General features: G+C 47.6%; 1 protein-coding gene and 1 long non-coding RNA gene across 2 annotated transcripts in view; both read left to right on the forward strand.

Moving 5' to 3' along the window:
- Nucleotides 1-549: 549 nt before the first annotated feature.
- Nucleotides 550-17,296, forward strand: LOC132664382 (uncharacterized). Its single transcript, XR_013553591.2, has 8 exons — nt 550-654; nt 1,185-1,295; nt 1,727-1,890; nt 2,241-11,335; nt 13,504-13,611; nt 14,076-14,214; nt 15,090-15,198; nt 15,338-17,296. It is a non-coding gene; the product is annotated as an uncharacterized LOC132664382 (long non-coding RNA).
- A 733-nt stretch (nt 17,297-18,029) lies between these two features.
- BAALC (BAALC binder of MAP3K1 and KLF4) overlaps nt 18,030-21,748 on the forward strand; it is an 84,562-nt gene continuing 80,843 nt past the window's right edge. Inside the window, exon 1 of the mRNA XM_060611063.3 lies at nt 18,030-18,671. Coding sequence (XP_060467046.1) covers nt 18,512-18,671 — 160 coding nt within the window. The 5' untranslated portion in view covers nt 18,030-18,511. The remainder of the gene's footprint in view (nt 18,672-21,748) is intronic.

Below are 21,748 nucleotides of genomic sequence, written 5' to 3' on the forward strand. Positions count from 1 at the left end.
GGTACCTGAACTGAATCTTGAAACACTGGTGGGAATCCACCCAAGCTGTTCAAGGCAGAATGGCAATCTGCAGTTACATCCCGCCTTCAGAGTAGGTGAAATTCCAGAAGGCTTTAGAGACTCTGCCCTGGATTACAGTGCTTCCCCAAACATCTGTGGACAGGAAACATTTCTAGAAGATGTTACTAGATAGATGTGCAGAGAGAAAACTGTGAACAGCATCGCTCTACTTTCTGCATTGCTGGATTTCTCTGGGGCTTTAATATGCTAATGAGCATCAAACAGCCAGATCCTTCTTCTGCTGAGCACAAATTATGCTCTCTGCGTTGAATAGTTTTGGAAAATGTATAAAGTGCACTTTTCTATGAGGTGTGGAGCGATAAATCATTCCGTAACACATCCTGCCATCCTGGGTGTAATTGGTGACCCTGTTGTAAAACCAGATTACATTGTGCCAAAGACAATATGAATGTGACCAAGTGGGTAAACGACAGCATGTTAGATTACTGGACACTTGTCAGTAGTTCGTGCACAATTCAGTCTTTCTCTGTGGCACGGAGGGACAGGCAGTGGCAGTCTCGGGGACTTGAGATTTCATCCTCAAGGTAGTAGGAAGCCTTCGGAGACTCTTAACCAGTGGCATGTGATGATCAGGTATATTTCATTTTTACTTTTATTTCATTTATTTATTTATTTAGAGTGAGAGGGGGAGAGAGAGAGAGAGAGCACGAGGGATGGGCTCGAGATGAGCACGAGAGAACCCCAAGCAGGCTTCACACTCTGTGTATAGCCCCACGTGAGGCTCGGACTCACGAACCGTGAGATCATGACCTGAGCCGGAACCAAGAGTCAGACGCTTACCTGACTGAGCCCCCCAGCCCCCCTCCCCGCTCGGGTATATTTTAGAAGGCTCATTCCCAGAGAGAGAGGATCTGAGGTGGGGGCTGATGCCGGAGACAGAGAAACTAGTTAGGAGGCTTTTTCAGTATCAGGGGAAGCCGTCATTTAGGGGCTGAACTGAGTGAGTGGTGATGGGAATGGAGAGAAGGCACGACCTGAGAGACCCTCAGGAGGCAGAATGGACTGACTTGGCTCTGGAGCAGCTGTGGGGCGGGGACGGGGCGGGGGAGAGGGAAGCACGAGTAAGAGGGCGCCCCACGACTTCTGGCTCGTTCGTTCAACAGGGTGGACAACCGTGGCCTGCGGTTCCCAGACAGCCTAATGTGGGAGCAATTCGCCACAGAGCTCAGTTTGAATCCCGGCTGTCAACGACTTAGAGCTATGGCCCTGTGCAAGTAAGTTAGCATCTCTGTGCCTTGGCTTCTTCATCTGTAAAATGGGATGACGGTACCCCTGTCTTGCCAACATACAATGGCACATGGTGTGCTTGAGCAAGGGAAGCTACTGCTACTGAGAAAGCACAGAGGAAGAGGGGACGCAGTTTAGGGAGAAAGACCTTGAGGTGACTTGGGCGGCTACGTGGGGGCGTCCAGTAGGATAGTAGATAGACGAGCATGGAACTCGGGAGGAAGGCCTGGGCTGGGCAGAGAAACGGGGGGCCATCGACCTTTCGGAATGAGACTAAGGCAAGGCAGTGAATGAGAACAACCCGCCAGAGCACAGGGAGGGAGGGGAGCGGGGGGCCTCCCAGAGAGAGCTGGGAGCACTGCCATTGGGGAATGGCAGAAACTCAAGTACAGGAGCCCCCCCTTATCCGTGGTTTCAGTTCCCGCAGCCCACCGTGTCCAGCTACAGACCACCCTCCTCACGCATCAACACAAGGTCAATGGTAGCCTAAGGCGGCGTCACAACAGCTATGTCATTCCCGTGCCTTCATCTCGTCACGCGTGCATTTTATCATCTCACGTCACCACAAGAAGCGTACGTACGGTAAGATATTCTGAGAGGGAGACCGTGACTTTCATTACAGCGTATTGTTTTGTTTTTTTTAATTTTTTTTTTTTAACGTTTATTTATTTTTGAGACAGAGAGAGACAGAGCATGAACAGGGAGGGGAGGGTCAGAGAGAGGGAGACACAGAGTCTGAAACAGGCTCCAGGCTCTGAGCTGTCAGCACAGAGCCCGACGCGGGGCTCGAACTCACGGACCGCAAGATCATGACCTGAGCCGAAGTCGGCCGCTTAACCCACTGAGCCACCCAGGCGCCCCTATTACAGCGTATTGTTATAATTGCTCTATTTTACTATTGTTGTTAATCTCTTACTGTGCTTCATTTACAGGTCACATAGGTATGTCCGTCTAGGAAACAATGCGGTGTATGTAGGGGTCGGCACTATCCGTGGTTTCAGGTGGCATTGGGGGTCTTGCAGCGCGGGCCCCACTCATAAACGAGGGGGCTACTGTAGCGACGTGAGGAATCACAAGGAAGCACCAAGTGGAGTCACAGGGCCTGGATTTGAGTCTCAGCTCCATTGCTGACTGGCTGTGTGATCCCAGGTAACTCATACAACCTCTTGAGCCTCGATTTTCCTCATCCATAAAATGGGAACGCTACTGATAATAGGCGCTTCAGGAGACTGTGGTGAACTAAGGTACGTGAGCTTGTTTTTTTAAGCTAGAAAGCCTCACCAGTGGTTGCCTGGGATCATTTTTCCCCCCAGACTGAAACAGCCTGGTTCTAAAAACCAGGTAACATTAAGAGAGCCTCTGACTCTGACTCTGGCCTCACTTGCTTGGCTGGAGTTCAGCTCACTTAAATTCCTCCCCGGCGGTTCTGAAATCGCTGGGCCAGAGGTACCGGCAGAGAGTCTGTTTTGCTCTGAGCAAGGAACTCCAAGCCTTTTCTGGGGACATGGCCTTTTATGCACAGGCTCTCCCATTTTCACCCACTTGACCCCACTACCTTTTCTACACCTGGTGGGACTAGGGGTGGACTCTGCTCCCAGGGTATCTGACGGGCCAACAGCTCCCCAAGCCTCCCCAGGCATCCACGTGCCGGAGACCCTGCCCCTCTCCTGTGCCGAAGTTTGGACTCTGGGGCACAAGATGGGAGAGGGAGGCTTGGGAGCAGAATGAGGGTAGCTGATGGCACACCTCACCCCTGCCGGGGGCAGAGGTGCCCGGTGCCTGGGAGAAGCTGTTCTGCCTCCTGCTGTTCTCCAGCTGTGTTCAGTTCCCCTTCTTTCCGGCCTTCCCTGTAAACTCCCACTGGTTAGGGCAACCCGAAGTATTGCTGTGTCTCTCAGCTTACAGGAGCCTGATTGCCATGGGAGGATCTCAAGGTCCCTCCAGAGGGAGTGGAGTTTGCTCAGAGTAAAGTGCACCAGCTACTCTATTTGGAAAATGGAAACACCCGTTAAGTCTACTGACCAGGGACTGGGAAACAGGACCTTGGCGTCCACACCGCAGTGAGATCCTACAGCTGCAAAATAGCACAAGGAGGCCCGTTAGGTACTGATACGGGGTGCTTGCTCCACAGGACATTTTCCTCTGCAAAAAAGCGTGAGGTTCAGAACAGTGTGTGTAATCTGCTGTCACTTGTGCAACAGATCACAGACTAAAATATCTCTGGAATATCACACATAATCTAACGGCACTAGCTGTCCGTGAGGAACGGAGCCGGGTGGCGGTGGTGAGGGAAGGAATTTTCACTGAACATCCTGCAATGACTTTTCTAAATCGAGAACACTGAAATTTAATCACCTGCTTAAACAGTCAAATCAGAAAAACAAGCTTAGAACTGTGGCTTGTGAGGTTGAGCAGTCCTGAGTTCAACTTTGGCTCCACGATATATTGTCGTGCATTAGCGAGCGAGTGGCTCAACCTCTCTGAACTCGGCTTTCTTATCTGTAAAATAATAACAGTAATGCCTGCCTGATAGGACTGTCATAATACTCTACCCTTCTTGGCCCACAGTAGCCATTCAACTTTGATTGGCTATTGTTGTCATTGCCAATTTCCTCACAAGGCACTTAACATTTCCCCTTAGCTTGTCCCCTGCTCCTTAAGATACACAATTTCAAGGCAGTGTTATGTTTTGTTTGCATTTTTTGTCCTTTTTGTTGGTTCGTTTTTGTCCAGTACTTTCCCCAGGATAAGGGCCTTGGGGGTTGGGCCAAGTAAATTAGAATCAGCTTCTGTTGTACTCAAAATTAGTCCTCTATTTGAAATGAGCTCATTATTTGGACCCAGCCTATGCCTATCTTCCTTTGGAGTGAGTTCTCCCAGTCCCTCCTGTAGTCTCCTGACAGCCCACCATGGATCTTCTAAGCACTTCTAAATGCCTGGTGAACACAGTCTACGTTAAGCTATGACATTGGTGGTTATTATGGTCCCCAATTCCCATCGTCTTCAATCACAGTATTGTATGCACTACAGTCACGGACATGTGACCAGGATTCCAGCACAGTGACGGCTCCAAGGGCTCAGGGGCTGGATAGACGAGGTCCCTGCTGCTTCTAACAGGAGAGAAACAGCATCCAGGCCAACTTGGTCCCTGTGCTGGCACTAGGGGGTGCTCTTTTGTTTAGCTATTTTCTTAAGTTTCCCTTTAGGTTTTTGAATGGATGGGCCTGCTGTGATCATTTCTTGATGAATGAGTGAACAATAAAAGCTGTAGGAATGTGATTGTGGAAAGGAAAGCCAGGTCTGTGTGTCTGGTTTTCTTTCTGTGGGGAGTGAGGGTTAATGCAGATTCCCAGGCTCAAGTGCCAGAGGCCCGGCTCCGTTAGCCTGGAATGGGGCCCAGGAATGTGCATTGTAGTAAGAACTCAGACGATTGTGGTATGTGTTCCGAAGGCCAAATTCAGGTAAGCAAGACAGGTTTTGTTGTTTTTGTTGTTGTTGTTCTTTGTTTTAATCTCCTTTTCCTGTCTTTTCATGAAGATGTGCCTGCTGACTGTCACTCATGCTCATTGTTGCCCCTCCTTGGCCTGCCAATCTCTGCGTGTGTGTGTGTGTGTGTGTGTGTGTGCACGCGCGTGTGTGCTCACATGGGTTAGATCTTCATCTGTGGGAATCTTCCAGGTTTAAACAGGGCGGGGGCGGGGGTGCTCTCTTCTGGAAGGATTTGCTTCTGTTTCTGCCAAGCGCTGCTAACTTGGAACCACTCAGACCTCTTCCACAGTTGTGGCCTAATGGAAGAGTCCAAGGTTCGGCTCCCCCTCCAGGCTGCTGGCTCAAGGGTATCAGCATCGTGCCTCGGCTGCCACCATTTGCTCCGAGGACAGTTCTGTTCTTCCCTGCCTGATCCCTGCTTGCAGCTCTAATTTCCACTTATGGTTTGCTCCTTTTTTTTGCGGGGAGGGGGTCCCTTGGCAATTTCCCTGATTTCCTACAAGCCCAGTGTTGCATCAGTAAGTATGCTTTTACCTGGGATGTAGTCGTTTTGCAGCAGGAGGGTTTCCCCAGCCCCCCCACCCCCCGCCCCGGAAAATTGAATCCAGCACCTTACCAGTGGACATCTTTATCTTCAAAGGTAGACGTGCTTATTCCTGTGAGATGAAAGGTTAATACATCCATTGTGGGAGAGTTACTCATCGAGAAGAGGCAGTTTGGCATCCCACACCGTGGGAGGGTTGAAAGAACCAGGAACACGCCTGGAGATGCTGTGTGTGTTACTCCTCGGATAACTGCCAGTGTCTTGCATTGGGTTCCACTCTGGGTATCTTGTTGAGGCCTGACAAGGCAAGAGGCAGGGTCGCAACAAATTCTGCAATGTTATTTGTGTCTGTGTCTATCTTTTTGTTCCCTCTTATTCCAGGGAAGGAGGTGTTCCTCCCATATCAACACCTATCCCCACCCTGTGGGCTTTGGATCCCATCCCTCTGATCTTCCCAGGGACTTCACTCCTTCTGGAATCCTCCCTCTGCTGCACCACCAGTCTGTCTCTTGGTAGACAAGTCTCATGCCAAATGTGCTCCCTGTCCCATCTTTAAAAAACCCACCCTTGACCCAAGCTACCTCACTTTTCTGTTCCCCTTTAGAACCAAATATCTCAAAACACTTGTCTACACATGCCATCATCACTTCTGCACTTTCTGTTTACCTTCATTTCTCTTTGGTTTCTGTTTTTGGTGGGATGATCCACACACGTTTTTTTAAAGAATCAAGTAGTTCCATAAGGCTTGTGATGAAAAATAGTCCCCTGGTCTGCTTCCCGCATCAAAGACAGCTACTTATAACTCCTTTTGCTGATTTTCTTTTTCTTTCTTCCTTTCTTTCTTCCTTCCTTTCTTTCTTTCTTTCTTTCTTTCTTTCTTTCTTTCTTTCTTAAGTTTATTTATTTATTTATTTTGAGAGAGAGAGATGGAGAGAGAGCAAGCACAACTGAGGGAGGGGCAGAGACGGAGAGAACCCCAAGCAAACGCCATGCTGTTGTTGTGGAGCCCGATGCAGGGCTCAGTCCCATGAACCGTGAGATCATGACGTGAGCTGAAATCGGAGTCAGACACTTAAGCAGCGGAGCCACCCAGGGGCCCTGCTGATTTTCTTTTTGGCATTGAACTCTCTGTTTTTTAAATAAAATGCTAGTATCATGCTTCTTCTTGATCCCTCAATTTTAGGCACTTTTACCTACTGACTTTCCCTTAGAGAGAGTGAAGATTTGACTCTCATTTTTTCCATCATTCCTTCCTCTTCCCTGCAACACTCACATATACACTTACATCAGGGTGAGGGCATGGTGACGTTATAGTTTTGCTTCGTTAAAAAATCAGTGTTTATTTTATTATGATATTGAGAGCTGAGGCATATCTGAAATGTAGATGACTTTTTCTTTTTTATACACCCTTTAATTTTCCTGGGAATGCCTTTTTTCATTTACTTAGTTTTCCATGTACTCACCACCAGTTCCACTAAAGGCTGTCACTATTTAACTCCTCTCAAGATGTTTAGATTCAGCTATCAAATTTGTTTATCCTCTTGAGGAAATCTCTTCCACAGCCTTCTGACCACCTTCCTCACGTAGATCGTCTCCAGTCTGTCTTCCTGAGCTGTTGTAGGTGGCACTGTCTCTTAGGAGGTTCCTTCACTATCAGCCTGGGATTCTTTTCATCTTTTTCTTCAATCCCAAGTCCAAACTCTTCTCCTTTCCTATTTTTGTGGGACACATCTTTCAGTCACTTCTTGAGAAAAGTGGATGGGTGGTAAATTGGGGGGGACCTTGCAAGTGAAACTGTCTGTATTCTAAGCTTTTACTTAATAGATGGTTGGGCTAGGTATAAAAAGAATCTAGGTTGAAAATAACTCCTTCAGAATTTTGAAAGCAACATTGCCTTGTGATCTAGCCTCCAGTGTTATGATTGAAAAGTCCAAAGACATTCTTTTTTTTTTTTTATGTCTATGTATTTATTTTGAGAGAGAGAGCAAGCACAAGTGAGGGAGAGGCAGAGAGAGAGGGAGAATCCCAAGCAGGCTCCATACTGTTAGCGTAGAGCCTGATGCAGGGCTTGATCCCATGAGCTGTGGGACCGTGACCTGATTCAAAATCAAGAGCCAGGCGCTCAACTGACTGAGCCACCCAGGTGCCCCAACACATTCTGATTCTTAACCCTCTGAATGTCATCTATTTTCTCTAGGGAAGCCTGCAGTCTCCCCTCTTTGTCCCTAGTGTTCTGAAATTTTACAATGATGTGCTTGGGGATAGGTTTACCTTCATCCATTTTGACAGTTCAACTCTAGAAAATTTTCTTAAATTATTTCATTGACGATTTCCTCCCCTCTGTGTTTTCATATCTCTTTCTGGCACTCCTGTTATTTGGGTACTGGAACTCCTAGACAGATCCCCTAATTTCCATATTTTTTTTTTCCTATACTCCATTTTATTGTTTTTTTTTTTTTTTTGGTTTTGGTTTTTTTTTTTTTTTTTTGCCTAAGTTTTATTTTTGTAGCCCTTCTACTGAGGCTTTCATTTCTGCCATCATAAATTTAATTTCCAAGGTCTTTAGGTTGTTGTTTGTTCTCTGAGGGTCCTATTTTTACTTGCAATCTGTTCTTCTTTCCTGGTTGCACTATCTCTTCTAAACGCTGTGAGGATACTAAATATATCATTTTCTGGAAGTTTTCTTCCTCTTGTATAGTCTTTATTTTCTGCAAGTGGCTTTCTTCAGATATCTTTTAATAGCTGCCTGCTTATGCTTGGTAGTGGGGGCAAAAAAGCTGATTTGAAGCTTTGTTAACATGAATGGAGCTTGTCAACTGTGAGCTTCAGAGGAGGGCAGTCTGCCCTGGCTATTTCCTTGGGTAACCCTGATGCAGGTATCTTGCCTCTGGACTGGGCAGTTTCCCAAGAGAATCTTCCCTGAGTTCTGGAAGGTGAGGAGGGGAGGAGTCTTGAGGAGTCTCAGCACACAAAAGCATACAGTCTCTTAATCTTCCTGCTTGGTACCCCAGTCTGGAGACTCATGGTCATATCTTTCCAGAGAATGAACCTGTCTTCTGCCAGGCCTGGGGAGAGCAGTAAAAAAACTATTCAGGACATGGTTGGGGGGTGGGGGGGGTTGCAAATATGATTACTTTTTAGACTGCTTTCAACCAGTTTCCATTACTCAAATGCCAATTCCCAGTCCTCTAACCTTACCTCTACTTTTAAAGTTTCCTGGTGCCACCATTCCCTGAGACTTTGAAAATGTAAATTGTGTTAGTTTGAGGCTTCCTCACTACTGACTCAGGATCTGGCTTCCTTCAGTCTGCTTAATCAGTTATAGCTCATCGGTGATTTTTAGCTTGCAAAACATTGTGGTTGTTGTGTGTTCGTCCCTTCTCACCATCCTTTTGGGTTTATGGTAAAGACGATCACATTATTGTTGTTTTTGTGGCGTTTCAAGAGGCAGTAAAGTTGAATGCGCATGTTCACTTGCTCATGAACCCACCCACTCTGGCTCCGCCTCCACTGACATCTCTCTCACCAAGGTCACCAGTGACTCCATGTTCCGAAACCCAACGCAATGTTCTTCATCCTTGACCTGCACAACTTCTCAGCAGCTTTTGTCAAAACTGATTGCTCTCTTGGCTGGTCCTCTTCTCTTGGCTTCTGGGATGCCACCTCCCACTTCTCTGATTTTCCCTTCTCCGTCCTCTTCTCAAGTTCATTTTCCTTTACCTGTCCTCTGAAGAGTGGTTTCTTCAGGGTGGATCCCAGGCCACCCCTTCCCCTCTCCCTCTGCACTCACTTCTCTCTCCTTGCGGAATCCCACACTTTTGTTTGCGGCTGCAGCACTGACCTTCCTTTGATGTTCTGTCTTCTCTTAACTCCCAGACATGCTTAATTAACTTCAAAGTGTCTAAAACAGAACTCCTGATTTTTTTCCTCTAAATTAATTTCTCAGCAAGTCTTCCTTACCCACCCTGCGAAGCAAGCAGAAATCAGAGTCATTCTTGTTTTCTCCCTCTTCCTTACCCTTGACATCCAAAACATCAGCCAGCCTTCCTGACTCTGCCTCCGTAATGTGCCTCCAGTCTATCCGTTTTCCTCATCCTCCCTGCCACCTTCCTTTGTCTGTATGCTGCTGTCATCTATCTCTTGCCTTGATTATTGCAACAGGCTCCAAACTGGTCTCCCTACTTTTTCTCTTGGTTCCCTAAAATCAATTGTCTACACAAGTGATCTTTAAAAAAAAAAAACAACCAAAAAGCAGATTAGTGTCTCTTCTGAGAAAAATACTTTGTGTTGCTCTTATAACAAAGTCCCACTTGTTGCCATGTCTCCAGCAGATGTCTGGCTTTTCTACTGGGCGCCCTTGTTATCTCCCTGGGGGTTTCCACGTCTCTTCTGGGTGCTGCAGTCTCCTGATAGACATGCCAGAGCACATATCTCTCCTGTTTTTCTATATGTTTCATTGCTGAGGGGAGTGCCAAAGGGGTGACATCTATGCCCTAATATCCGACAGCTTTAAAGATTTTTTAATCTTATTTATGGAGGTATAACTGACACGTAATATCACATTAGCTTCAGACGGACAGCACAGTGATTCTGTAATTGTACTCATCGTGAAATGCTCACCACAATAAGTCCGCTTCACATCCATCTACTCTCTTCGCAATGTCCAAATATGCAATACAGTGTCGTTACCTGTAGTCACCATGCTGTCCCTGACACCCCCAGGACTTATTTATATTCTAACTGAAAGTTATACCTTTTGACCATCTTCACTCATTTCGCCTACTCTCCACCCCAGCCTCTGGCAAGCACCACAAACAGCTCTGAGTGGGAGTATTTTCTAGTTTTGCTTACAGCCTCCTCCTTTCTACAGGCTTTGGGTCCAACAGGTTCATAGAGGGGGAGGGTTTGGAGGACCAGGGGCATCAGCAGGGCAGGCGGTGAACTGAATAACCGCCATGAGGCTGCACTGAGAACCTTCTCTCTTTCTGACCACTCAGACCTTGCTTTTTGAGCAAGCTTGATTTTCCCAAATCTTCCCAGGAGGTTTCTCAGTCTCTGAGGCAAGTAGAGCTCCCCGGAGCTTTGACCAGAGAGGTTTAGATATTTAGCTTTAACTCGTTCCTCACCATGACCACTGACTTTTCTTTCGTTCTCTAATCACCCCCCACACCTTGTCCCCCTAAAATGTCCCCATACATTTTTGAGGACCCAAAAGAGATTCACTGTTTTTTCTGTATAGGGCTTATCCAGTAAGGTGGGGTTTGTCCTCTTTTCTTCCCCCCACAGTCCTAATGCTATTCTTATTTGAGATGCTTTGATAAGAATGAAACTGCCTGCTCTCTGGCCTGTGGTGGCAGCAATTCCCTGAGATTCCTCAGTGCGTTGCTTGCTGTTAGCTGAGAACTTGAAAGGCGCATCAGTTAATTCAACCTAATGAAAGAATCTGTCAGGAGGTAAAATCAACAATGCGGATAATCAAAACATTCCACCGGCCCACACATAATTTTTACTAGCTTGTTTCCTCCCAGCGCTGCCAGGGTAACACCCTATGCAATGTAGATAATAAACATAAAAATCAAATCATTGTTCTTATATTCATGGCTTGTTCCTGGATTTGGTCACATGACTGTTAATGAGGGAGTTCTAAAGTGTGGATGGAGTAATTTTTCACCCTATTTCCAGTAACTGTTCTATTTTTCTCAATTCCGAATAGGATTACTGACAGCATACACACGGCGTGGACCTGGAACATTTCTCCAGGCCCTTAATCTTCCCTCTTCCCCTTGTGAACAGTAGGAACACAGTGTAGCTTTTCCACAATGGGGTTGCCCTCGGAGAAGACCCCTCCCTAGATGCTTGCCCGGCCCCATGTGAACAGCTCTCAAACGGAAGACGGGCAACGTGACCAATGCGTGCACTTTGGTGTCACGTGAACCTGCATTGAAATCTTGGCTTTGGTGTCACGGTCGACGTCGGACGAGTCGCTTAACCTCTGTAAGTCTTAGTGTCTCATTATGAAAATGGGGCTTTTAATAGCACCTACCTCCTCACGCTGCTGAGGACTAAATGAGCTAATCCATATGCAAAGTGCTTATTATGCAGAGGCTGGGGCATAAAAGAGCTCCATAAAGTTAGCTACAATTAGTCATAGGAGCTGGGTGGAGGACTGCTGCCTCTCCCGCACCCCCTCCCCCCCCCTCCCCCGCTCCCGGCCCCCGAGTGGACCTGTTCCAGTCTGGGAGGCCTGTCTGTGTGCACCGAAGGTCCATCTGATCCCCTGTTTATCAGAAAGGGCGTCTTGCAGGGATGGCCACCCTCCAGAGTCCCCAGTGGTTTCCATGGTCGCCTCTGGGTACAAAACTCAGCTGCACCTTTGCAGAAAGCTCGTCCTGCCTGTGAGCTCAGTCTCTCTGGCCAGAGGTGGAGACCCAAAGGGAGAGGGGCCTCCACACTTTTGGAGTCCCATTAGGGTTAACCTAGCTTGTTCTCACTCTGCCTTGCTCTGAGGATTCCAGGGCTTTAAGGATATGGTAGGAGAACATGTAAAGTCAGCCCAGCAATGTCAAAAGCAGGATAGAAAGATGGGGCGCCTAGGTGGCTCAGTCAGATGAGTGTCCAACTTCGGCTCAGGTCAAGATCTCACAGTTTGTGAGTTCGAGCCCCGTGTTGGGCTCTGTGCGGACAGCTTGGAGCCTGGAGCCTGCTTCTGATTCTGTGTCTCTTTCTTTCTCTGCTTCTCCCTTGCTTGTGCTCTCTCCCTCTGTCTCTCAAAAATAAATAAATGTTAAAAAAAAAATTAAAAAAAAAAAAGCAGGATAGAAAGAAGTCCCGGCTGTCCCAGTCAGTCAAGGAATAACAATAACAAGAATAAATCATTTCTATTTTTTTATTTTGTAAATGTTTATTTTTATTTTTGAGAGAGCGTGAGTGGGAGAGGATCGGTTTCGGGGGGTGTGGTGGGGGACAGAGGATCTGAAGTGGACTCTGTGTTGACAGAGGCCGGGACTCGAACTCATGAACCCTGAGATCATGACCTGAGCCGCAGTTGGACGCTCAATCCACTGAGCCACCCAGGTGCCCCAAGAATTAACATTTTTAAAGCTTGAAACAATAGCTAGCCTCTGTTGAACACTAGCCTCTATTGTTAAGACTTGTGTTCAGAACCTTCCATGCACTGTCCCCTCTTCTTGACAACCCTGTGAAGCAGGTACTGTGTTTACTTCCAACAGTGCCTCTGGCCTCACAATGAGTAAGCATCGGAGTCTGAATTTGAACACAGGTTTTTTTGGAGGGGGCGGGGAATGCGACGAACATTCTAAATCCTTGATTTCATGACCCTCGAATTCAGGCAGAGTCAGATCACCCCCCTCGAATGGGTGGTGTATTGGGAGCTTCATGCATACGGACAACTTCTGTCTTCAAAATGCCTCACGGGCGGCCTCAGCTCCTTTTCCACCAGCTTCTGAGCTGCCGGCTCTCTCAGGAGGCAACATTTTCGCCCAGTTCTTACCAATGAAAGGCCTGTGTCTGCCCTGCTCTTTTTTTCCCTTTCCTCTCTTTACTGTAATCAGGAAGTCACGTTTTTCAGTTAGGATAAGGCAATTACTTTTCTGCTGACTGAAGACTAAGCAGAAGGTAAACCAAACCTCCTTTTCACGTTAATTTTACGGGGACAGGATTGGGAGATGGCCTGACTACCCTGCGTCTCACCCCTCTCTTATATCTACACCTCATCTGATGAAGGCATCAGTCACAACAGCGACAACCAAAGTGGGACTCATTTTTATTGACTCTGACTGGGGTGCCTGGGTGGCTCAGTCGGTTGAGCGTCCGACTTCGGCTCAGGTCATGATCTCGCGGTCTGTGAGTTTGAGCCCTGCGTCGGGCTCTGTGCTGACAGCTCGGAGCCTGGAGCCTGCTTTGGATTCTGTGTCTCCCTCTCTCTCTTCCCCTCCTCTACTCACACCCTGTCTCTCTCTCCTTCAAAAATAAATAAACATTAAAAAAAAAATTTATTGACTCTAAGTAGGCAATGCACCTTTGGTAAAGGGAATTGAGTAAGATACCCCACGTTTCTTTAATGATTGGAGGTCTAGATTAACTGTTGCCATTAAGCAAACAGCAAACAAAAAATTGTCTGTACGTGCCTTCTTTTCTTTCAGAGAAAGAATCTCAATTATCTGGGCTACTCTGAGCTACGTGAACGTTGCTGAGAACAGTCAAGAGCCCCAAGAAACAGTTTGCCCCCCTGCTCCAGTCCACAGTCAGGGGTGAGGAGAACATTCTGTTCTTGTCCGTGAGCTTTGCCCTAAAAACCCGAACCCTGCACTCCTGGACTCCTGGCCTTGTGAACTAGCCATCCTCTGCCAGCAGCATCGGGCAGAATCTATTCCATCTAGTTGAGTCCTCTTTTCGTCCGATTATATTCTGACAGGTGCCTGCTGATTCTCAAACTGCTTTTCAGATTCACATGCTGTCAAAATCTTCCTGGGTTCAAGGTGAAGTTTCGATCAGGGAGACCTGATGCTCGGATTTGGGACCATTGGTCTTAGTAAACACTGTAGATGGCACCATGCAAAGCCATAGAAAATGCTCGTTCTCCAAACTCTGCCCTTCCTTTGCTGTAGAGAGAAGTAAGACTCCATGTGTAGGGACTAAGATCTAGGCTCCAATCTTCCTCTTCCTGACATTTAGACCAACCTTTGGCAAATTTCTCAAACTTTCTTTGTTTCAGGTGAAGAGGAATTACAGAAACATTATTAATTCATCCAGTGTGACGTTAAAGGACATGGAGGGCTCTAAACGGCCTTAAGAACACGCAGTGCTGGGGCGCCTGGGTGGCTCAGTAGATTAGGCGTCTGACTTCGGCTCAGGTCAGGATCTTACAGTTGGTGGGTCTGAGCCCCGCATCAGGCTCTGTGCTGACAGCTCAGAGCCTGGAGCCTGCTTCGGACTCTGTGTCTCCCTCACTCTGCCCCTCCCCCTCTCATGCTCTGTTTCTGTTTTTGTCTCTGCCTCTCTCTCTCTCTCTCTCTCTCTCTCAAAGGAAAAAGGAAAAGAATATGTAGTGCTATGTGGATGTTTTACCAAAACCTTCTCTGGGTTTTTGGAATTCTCTTTGGAATTAGTCTTGTGGGAATATGCCTCTGTGGATCTCTTCTCAGCTCTAATTCAGTCCCCTTTTCTTCAAGCTGTTACAGTCTACAGTCTGAAGTTCTGCCATTTTAAAAAATCACACAGCAGCCACCTCATCATCACCAGACTTTCCTCTCCAGGCCATTTTCTGGAGAATGTGGCTCATATTCCCTGGTGAGAGAACAAATCGGTTATTCATTACATCTTATCAATGAGCTAGGGCTACACAGAAAGGAAGTCTAATGAAATCAGAAACTTGGAAATACCAGCAACTGCTTTGTCCCGGGTTTTCATCTGGGGTGTAACAAAGTCCCACAGGACAATCCTCCAGGCTCTGAGATGAATGCTGAAGGCATTGAAAGCATTTGCTGAATCTCTTTAGAATTAACTCCGAGGAGCTGACCTGTCTTCTCCTGAGAATTATTTGGTTTAAATATTAATGGGGGAGAATTTACAACGTTTAGTTTCACACTTGTATATAAATGTTTTGTGGTAACATATGCAATTAATTATTTTCTTTTTTCCACATGCGCAAAATTTTCTCTTTCACTCTCTCTAACCTCTTAATCCAAGTCAAAAACTCATTTATCTTCTTGCTGTTTTAATATTTCAGTTTCTCTTTCTTGTTTTCACTCTGGTTGTCATGTTTACCTGGCATCTGTGTATCACCTCAACGCCAGGACCACAGATCTCCCCCGGGATGCATTCTTCAAAGGTGAGAGGTGAGTGAGTGGGCCCATGTTCAATGACACCTGCTGACTTCCCCCCCCCCCCCCCATCTGTGAAGAATGGAATTAGATTTTGTGCTTTGGGGTGCTAACTTTGAGCTCTTTTCCTTTATAACAAAATTACAATTTGTAGGTCAATGAGGATGTGTCAGCTAGTCAAGATTGGGGAACTGGAGGGTTGCTCAGTGGAAACAACTTTAGAATCTTCCAGGTGGAGGGCATGGGGGAGCCTATAGCTCTGGTTTGCTCACTGAATCTGGACTCAGGGGATCCTTGCTGAAGTTTGGCATTCAGGACTAAAGAGATTTACCTGAAATCTGCATCCTGTTGGCCAGAATTATTGCTCCTTTCGTTCCTCATTTGTATGACTTTTTCACTTGGCAAATTCAAAACGTATAAAGCAGTGAATCTGTCTGTATTCTTCTTTCAGATGACTGATCATGAAGGCTTAGGGTCCTGCACAGCTTCTGTTCTGTCCTAGACTGTGACTGTCTCACTCAAGGTCTCCTTTCTTCAGCTCACTACACTTGGGCAGAGCCCTGTGATGCTTGGCCAGATAAATAAGATCTGTAGGTAGAAGGGCTTTGGTCCCTAAAGCCCTCTGCTCCAGTTACCATAGAAACAAGCCAAGGGTGATACCCACCACAAGGGCTCTTAAAGCCACACATACTTTATTCTGAGAATCCCATCGCATTACAAATACCACTCAGCAATAGTTTTTATTTTTTATTATTATTTTTTTCAGCAATAGTTTTTAAAGGCATGATCTACTTCATTGCTCTGGATGGCTTTGACTAAGGCTTTCAATTCCCTGTTGCAACCCTCCCTCCTTTAAAATAATTATTTTTTGTTGTTGCTTTTAAACTTGATGGGAAAAAAATGACCAATTCATGCCAGTTGAGTTATAGATCCTGAACAGATGGTTTAAGATAATTTATTACATGTTACATATTTACATTTAATTTATTAGATTTATTCCTAAAGTTTGGGGAGAAAATTTAGTACCAACTAAAGAGTTATAATTAAAAGAGCACAGAGACAGGGTGCCTGGGTGGCTCGGTTGGTTAAGCATCCGACTCTTGATCTCAGTTCAGATCTTGATCTTAGGGCCTTGATCTCAGGGTCGTGAGTTCAAGCCCTATGTTAAAAGAGCACAGAGACAGCAGTCAGAGACCCCAAGCACTGATGGAAACTTTAGCTCTCTCAGAGATAACACTTTACTTTGTGACTTTGGGTGATACCACAAACCTCTCTGGCCACGATTTCCAGTTGGTAAAAGCAAAGGACTGGATCAGCTGATCCCTAACTTTTTCTAGGTTCAAGAATTCTTTGAATTTGTGGTGTTGTATAGTAGCAGAAGAGATTCCATGAAAAAAATAGAATGTTGCTCTGTCGACAATTATGTCAGAGAGTAATAAGCACTTTGTAGGAAGGTTGCTACCAACATCATAAAGGAAGGAAAAGGGAAGGAGGGAAAAGAAAAAAATACCACTTACCAAACTTCTGCTGTGTGCTAAGAAATTCAGAGACATTATCTCATGTGAAAACACATCATTTCAGAGATTTCCTCCTTAAGGGACAGAGATGCCATTTCTGCTTCTGGCCCCAAATGTGCAGGATAGGATAGCTAACACTGAGTGAATGCTTTCCGTGTGCCAGGCACTTTTCCAGGCACTTCGTGCATACTTACACAATTTATTATCCCCATTCACAGATGAGGAAATCGAGGCACAGAGAGGTTAGGTAACTTGCCCAAGGTCATGGTTGGTAAATGGCAGAGCCAAGCTCCAAAGTCAGAGAGTTGGGCTCTAAATCTGTGCTCGTAACCATATCCCCATATTGTCTCTTTTCATTAATTCATTGAAGAAATATTTGATGAACACTGACTATTGGAAGGTAATGCCCTAGACTTCGTCTTATCTACTGGGTGCTACATATTATAGACAATGGAGTCTACATTCTATATGTTATGTAGGATATGATGAATAACATGCCTATATTCTATATACTTTATAAGATGCATTAAGCTGTATACACTACTGTCTATATACAATGGGTAATAGACACAATTTATTATATGTACCAGCAGTGTTTTGCCATAATAGGTATTTAATAAATATATGTTGAATTAATAAATACAATACTCATTCAACATCATGTTCTATTCTGGCAGAGCTGGGTCACTGAGGGTTTATTCTTCCAGTTCTTCCCCTATCCTAGCCCTCTCCTTTAAGGGCAGTTTCCGTCTTTTACCAGGTGTTCTGGCTTTTTGGGGACAGGTAAATTCATTGGCCCACCCAAGTCTGAGCTCTAGTGTGCAACAAGGAGTCGAGAGTACAGTAGGAAATGAGGGAAGGGCTGACAGCTGGGCGATGGACAAAGGAATGGCAGGGCTGCAGGTGGGCTTGGAGGGAAGCCAGGCATGCCTCCCAGCCCCATCCAGAGAGGGTTTGCCTCATGCTCTGAGGTTCCTGGCCCTCTTTTGCTTTCTTGAAAACAAAGTTCAAAGTCGCAGAACTGGGAAGGTGTTAGTGATAAGCCTAGCCCAACTCTCTCAGAAATCATAGGCCCCACTCGCTACTCCCCAAACAAGGTAACAGGCAAGGCCTCTGACTGTTCCTTAGCCACTAATTTTTAGTTGCAGTACTTTCTCCCCATTTTGGGGGTGGGGGGAGCGGGTTGTCCTCAGCTCTGCTGCTTTTGAAACAAGCGGACAGACCGCTTGGGATCCCTTCCAAGTGCTCAGTTCTCCCCAGGATGGATGGATGGATGGATGGAAGGAAGGAAGGAAGGAAGGGAGGGAGGAAAAGAGGGAAAGAAAGGAGGGAGGGTGGGAGGGAAAGCAGGGTGAACGGATAAATGCATGAATAGATGAATGGATGAACAGAGGAGTGTGTGCATAGATGGATGCGCAGGACCCTGATATAACGCCAGCCGGCCGGGCCGAAGCCCTCCTGAGACCCCCGCCCTCTTCCATTACTCTGGCCGCGGCTCCTGAGACCCCGGCCAGCCCCGGCCCTCCGAGGGAGGGAGTGGAGGACGAGGGCGAGGGGAGGGGAGCGGGGGAGGGGAGGGCCTTGGAGACCGAGAGGAGGGGCGCACCGGGAGAGGGCGCGGCGCGGGGGGCGACGGGCGCCGCGGGGGCCGGGCGCCTGGCTGCGGCGCGGGCGGGCGCGGGCGAGCCCGGGGACGCGATGTCGCCGCCGCCGCCGCCGCCTCCTCGCCGGCCCGGGCTGCGCCGCCGGGGCTGAGCCACCGCCGGAGCCGCGAGCCGAGCGGCCGCCGGGCGCGCCCGCAGCGCGGGAGGATGGGCTGTGGCGGGAGCCGGGCCGATGCCATCGAGCCCCGCTACTACGAGAGCTGGACCCGGGAGACCGAGTCCACCTGGCTCACCTACACCGACTCGGACGCGCCGCCCAGCGCCGCCGCCACCGACAGCGGCCCCGAGGCGGGCGGCCTGCACGCGGGTGAGCGAGCCGGAGCGCGCCGGCCCCAGGCGCCGGGAGGCCGGGGCCGACAGGGAAGCGGGAGGGATGCGGGGCGCCGGGGGAGGGGGGGACGGGCGGGCAGCCAGCCAGAGATTTCTGTGCTGCAGGTGGGGGGCTGGGAGGTGGTGGTGAGGAGGACAGACCGACAGGACCTGCGTGCTGACAGACCCACGGACCCAGGCCCAGGGAGCGGGGGGAGGGGGGCAGCGCGAGCCCCTTGGAGAGGCTGAGCCCAGTCCCCGGGGCCACGGGGAACCCCGCGCTCTGCCTCCGCCCGCGCACACTCAGTGCGGGGACCGAAGCGTGGGGCTGGGAGGACACCCACCCCGCACGCACACCTGCGCGTCAGCCCACCCGCGCGCGGCGCGCCCCGCAGCCCCGCTCCCCGTGGACCCTCTCGGGCCGCGTCTGCCACCGCGGGCCGCCTGCCCCTCTCTGCCGTAATTTATAGACGAGGCGCCTGACCCAGATTGCCTGGGTGGAGTCTTCCTCGTCGCTTCCCCTTCGCTCCCGCAGGGCTTCGAAAACCAGAATCCCAGAACTCCCCCCGCCCCCGCTCGCCCCATCACTAGTTATGCACTTAAGCTGACTTCTCAATCAGCTGTTCCAGAGCGAGGACTTCCCTCCCTACCCCCAGGTGCCTCGGTGCTTTATGTGGATTAGAACTATAAATTAAATACGCTTACCATTTCCCCTCCGGCAGAAATCTAATAGAAGGATCTGCAAAGAAGTTTCTGGTCCAGTCGCAGATCAGATTTTTTTTTTTTTTTTAAGCAGACACTAATAATTGTAGAGTAGAGATGAACATTGATTCTTGCCAGAGACTGAACCTTTAGTCATCAATGTGTTGCTGTAAAAGGAAGAAAACCTCACTACTTATTAAATGAATGTTGTCAAAAGCCAGATCATTAGTGGCATAAAAATGTTTTGACTATTTACTGACTCCTTTAGGTTGTTGGCATTTTTGAATAATGAACTCTAAGATAGAAAATGAGGTTAATTTGAAGCATAATATCTATTGTAAGGAGGAAAAAATGTGAAATGCTCTTAAAAATTCAATACTACTAAACTCCTGCTTCCTACATAAGAGCTGCCACTTTAATCTTAAGAATCAGTCTCTCCATCTTTTAGGACCAGAACTGTCTCCTTTTTCACATGAACTTCGTGATTCCCTTTTTTATTTTTATTTTACTTTTTAATGTTTATTTATTTTTGAGAGAGGTGGGGGGAAGGGCAGAGAGAGAGGGGAGAGGACAGAGGATCTGAAGCAGGATCCAAGAGCAGAGAGCCCGATGGGGGGTGGTTTGAACTCATGAACTATTAGATCATGACCTGAGCTGAAGTCAGACACTTAACCAACTGAGCCACCCAGGCACCCCAGGGATTCCCTTCTTTAAAAGGTAAGTACTGTGGGTACAAGACTTAAGGGCAGTATTTGTCTCTAATGTTTCTGACTCATTGTAGCAATCATAATGGTTACTTTGTGTTGCTGGTGCTTTCAGCAAGTTTCCAAATGATGTGTTGGCTAAATTCAGGGTCAGAATGAGGATAAAACATAAACTTTCAGAGGGACCTGGTAAATGTTGGATTTAATAGCATTTCCCAAGGAGGAGTGGTACTTCTCAGCAGAGTCAAAGGCCAGAGTTGCACTCCAAGGAAGAATGGTTTTCAAAGATCTAGTGTGAAAAAGAACAAAGTACAGTTTCAGGGAATGGTTGCCTTGGTGACTGGGAGTATGTGGTACATGTGTGTGCATGCATATGGGTATGAGATGGTTATTATGGGATGGCTAAATATTCATTTCCAGTGCTTATTCCTTTATTAGTCTGCCATCCTGACTCATATCCCATTGTGCCTCATGAGATCAGGTCCCTGCAACAGGTGGGACCTAGGACAAGCAAGTTTATTTATGGTGCCTTGCCGAATGTGGGACAGCCTTGCCCGATGGTGGTCCTGAAGACCTCCATCATTCCAGGATAGGACCCTAAAATTGGCAAGACTCTTAAATGGGAAGGATCACTTCGATTCACTAGAAATTTCCATCAGCCTCAGGGGAAAGGGACGTTTCTGAAGATCAAGATGAAATCAAGGCTTCCTTTACAGTGCATTGGCATTCCCTAGGGCCTTTAGAAAAGTGGCTTGTTTCCTGTGAATTTTTCAGACTGGAAACTGGGCATCTGTAGTCAGAGTGGGTCATCCAAGGAAGCTACAAATCTCCTAAGTTTCAGCCACCCTGGGAGATTAGCCAGGACCCTTTATTCTTTTCATCCTCCCTGCTCCCCCTGCCTCACCCACCCCCTGCCGGTGTTCCACCCATGAATTCAGTCCTAGGCTTCTGGAGGGCACCTTAATGCCCCACGGCAACTGTATTGTGATAGGAAGCCAGAGGGTACCATTTCCTGTTTCCATCAATCTTTGTCTGATGGGGGACAAAAGGAAAGACTGGATTTAAGACAGTCCAGATTGTAAAATCAGAAAAATGTCTTCATTACTAGCATTCCGGAGCTGAAAAGGGTCTCTGGAGGCTGGCTACCTATTCATGGTAGGATTCAATTAAATTGCCCCAGTTTGGACATTCTCTCAACCACTTCACCGCAATTATTTATCCCTTAGTCCTCAAGAGTCTTTTCTTTCTGTGCCCCTGGTCACTCTCCTTTAGCGTCAAGTTGAAGCCACCTTTCTTCTGGCCACCCCAACCTCAGGAGCCATGCGGGTGGGGAGTGGACTAATTCATCTTTATACCTCCGTGCTAGCACACTGTGGAGCACATGTGTGACCTCAGGTTGGGATATCACGCAGGTTTTCTGAATGAATAGGCACTTTGTCTAAAGGTACCCTGCATTCCTATCAGCTCTTTCTAGATTCCCTCCTCCTCCTCTCTTCTTTCGGCCCTTGCTACTGAAGTTTGCCCACTTGGATCCATTTAACCTAGATTCTTCAAAGTGTCTTTGTCATCCCACAGCTGCTCTTTAAAACAGCACCCTATTCCATGGAAACGCCCAGCCCAGTTCAAAGATTCCATTTCTTTTGTAGCACCCCTCCCCCCGCAACTCTAC

The sequence above is a fragment of the Panthera onca genome, chromosome F2 (assembly GCF_046562875.1).
Source record: "Panthera onca isolate mPanOnc1 chromosome F2, mPanOnc1 haplotype 2, whole genome shotgun sequence".
NCBI lineage: Eukaryota > Metazoa > Chordata > Mammalia > Carnivora > Felidae > Panthera > Panthera onca.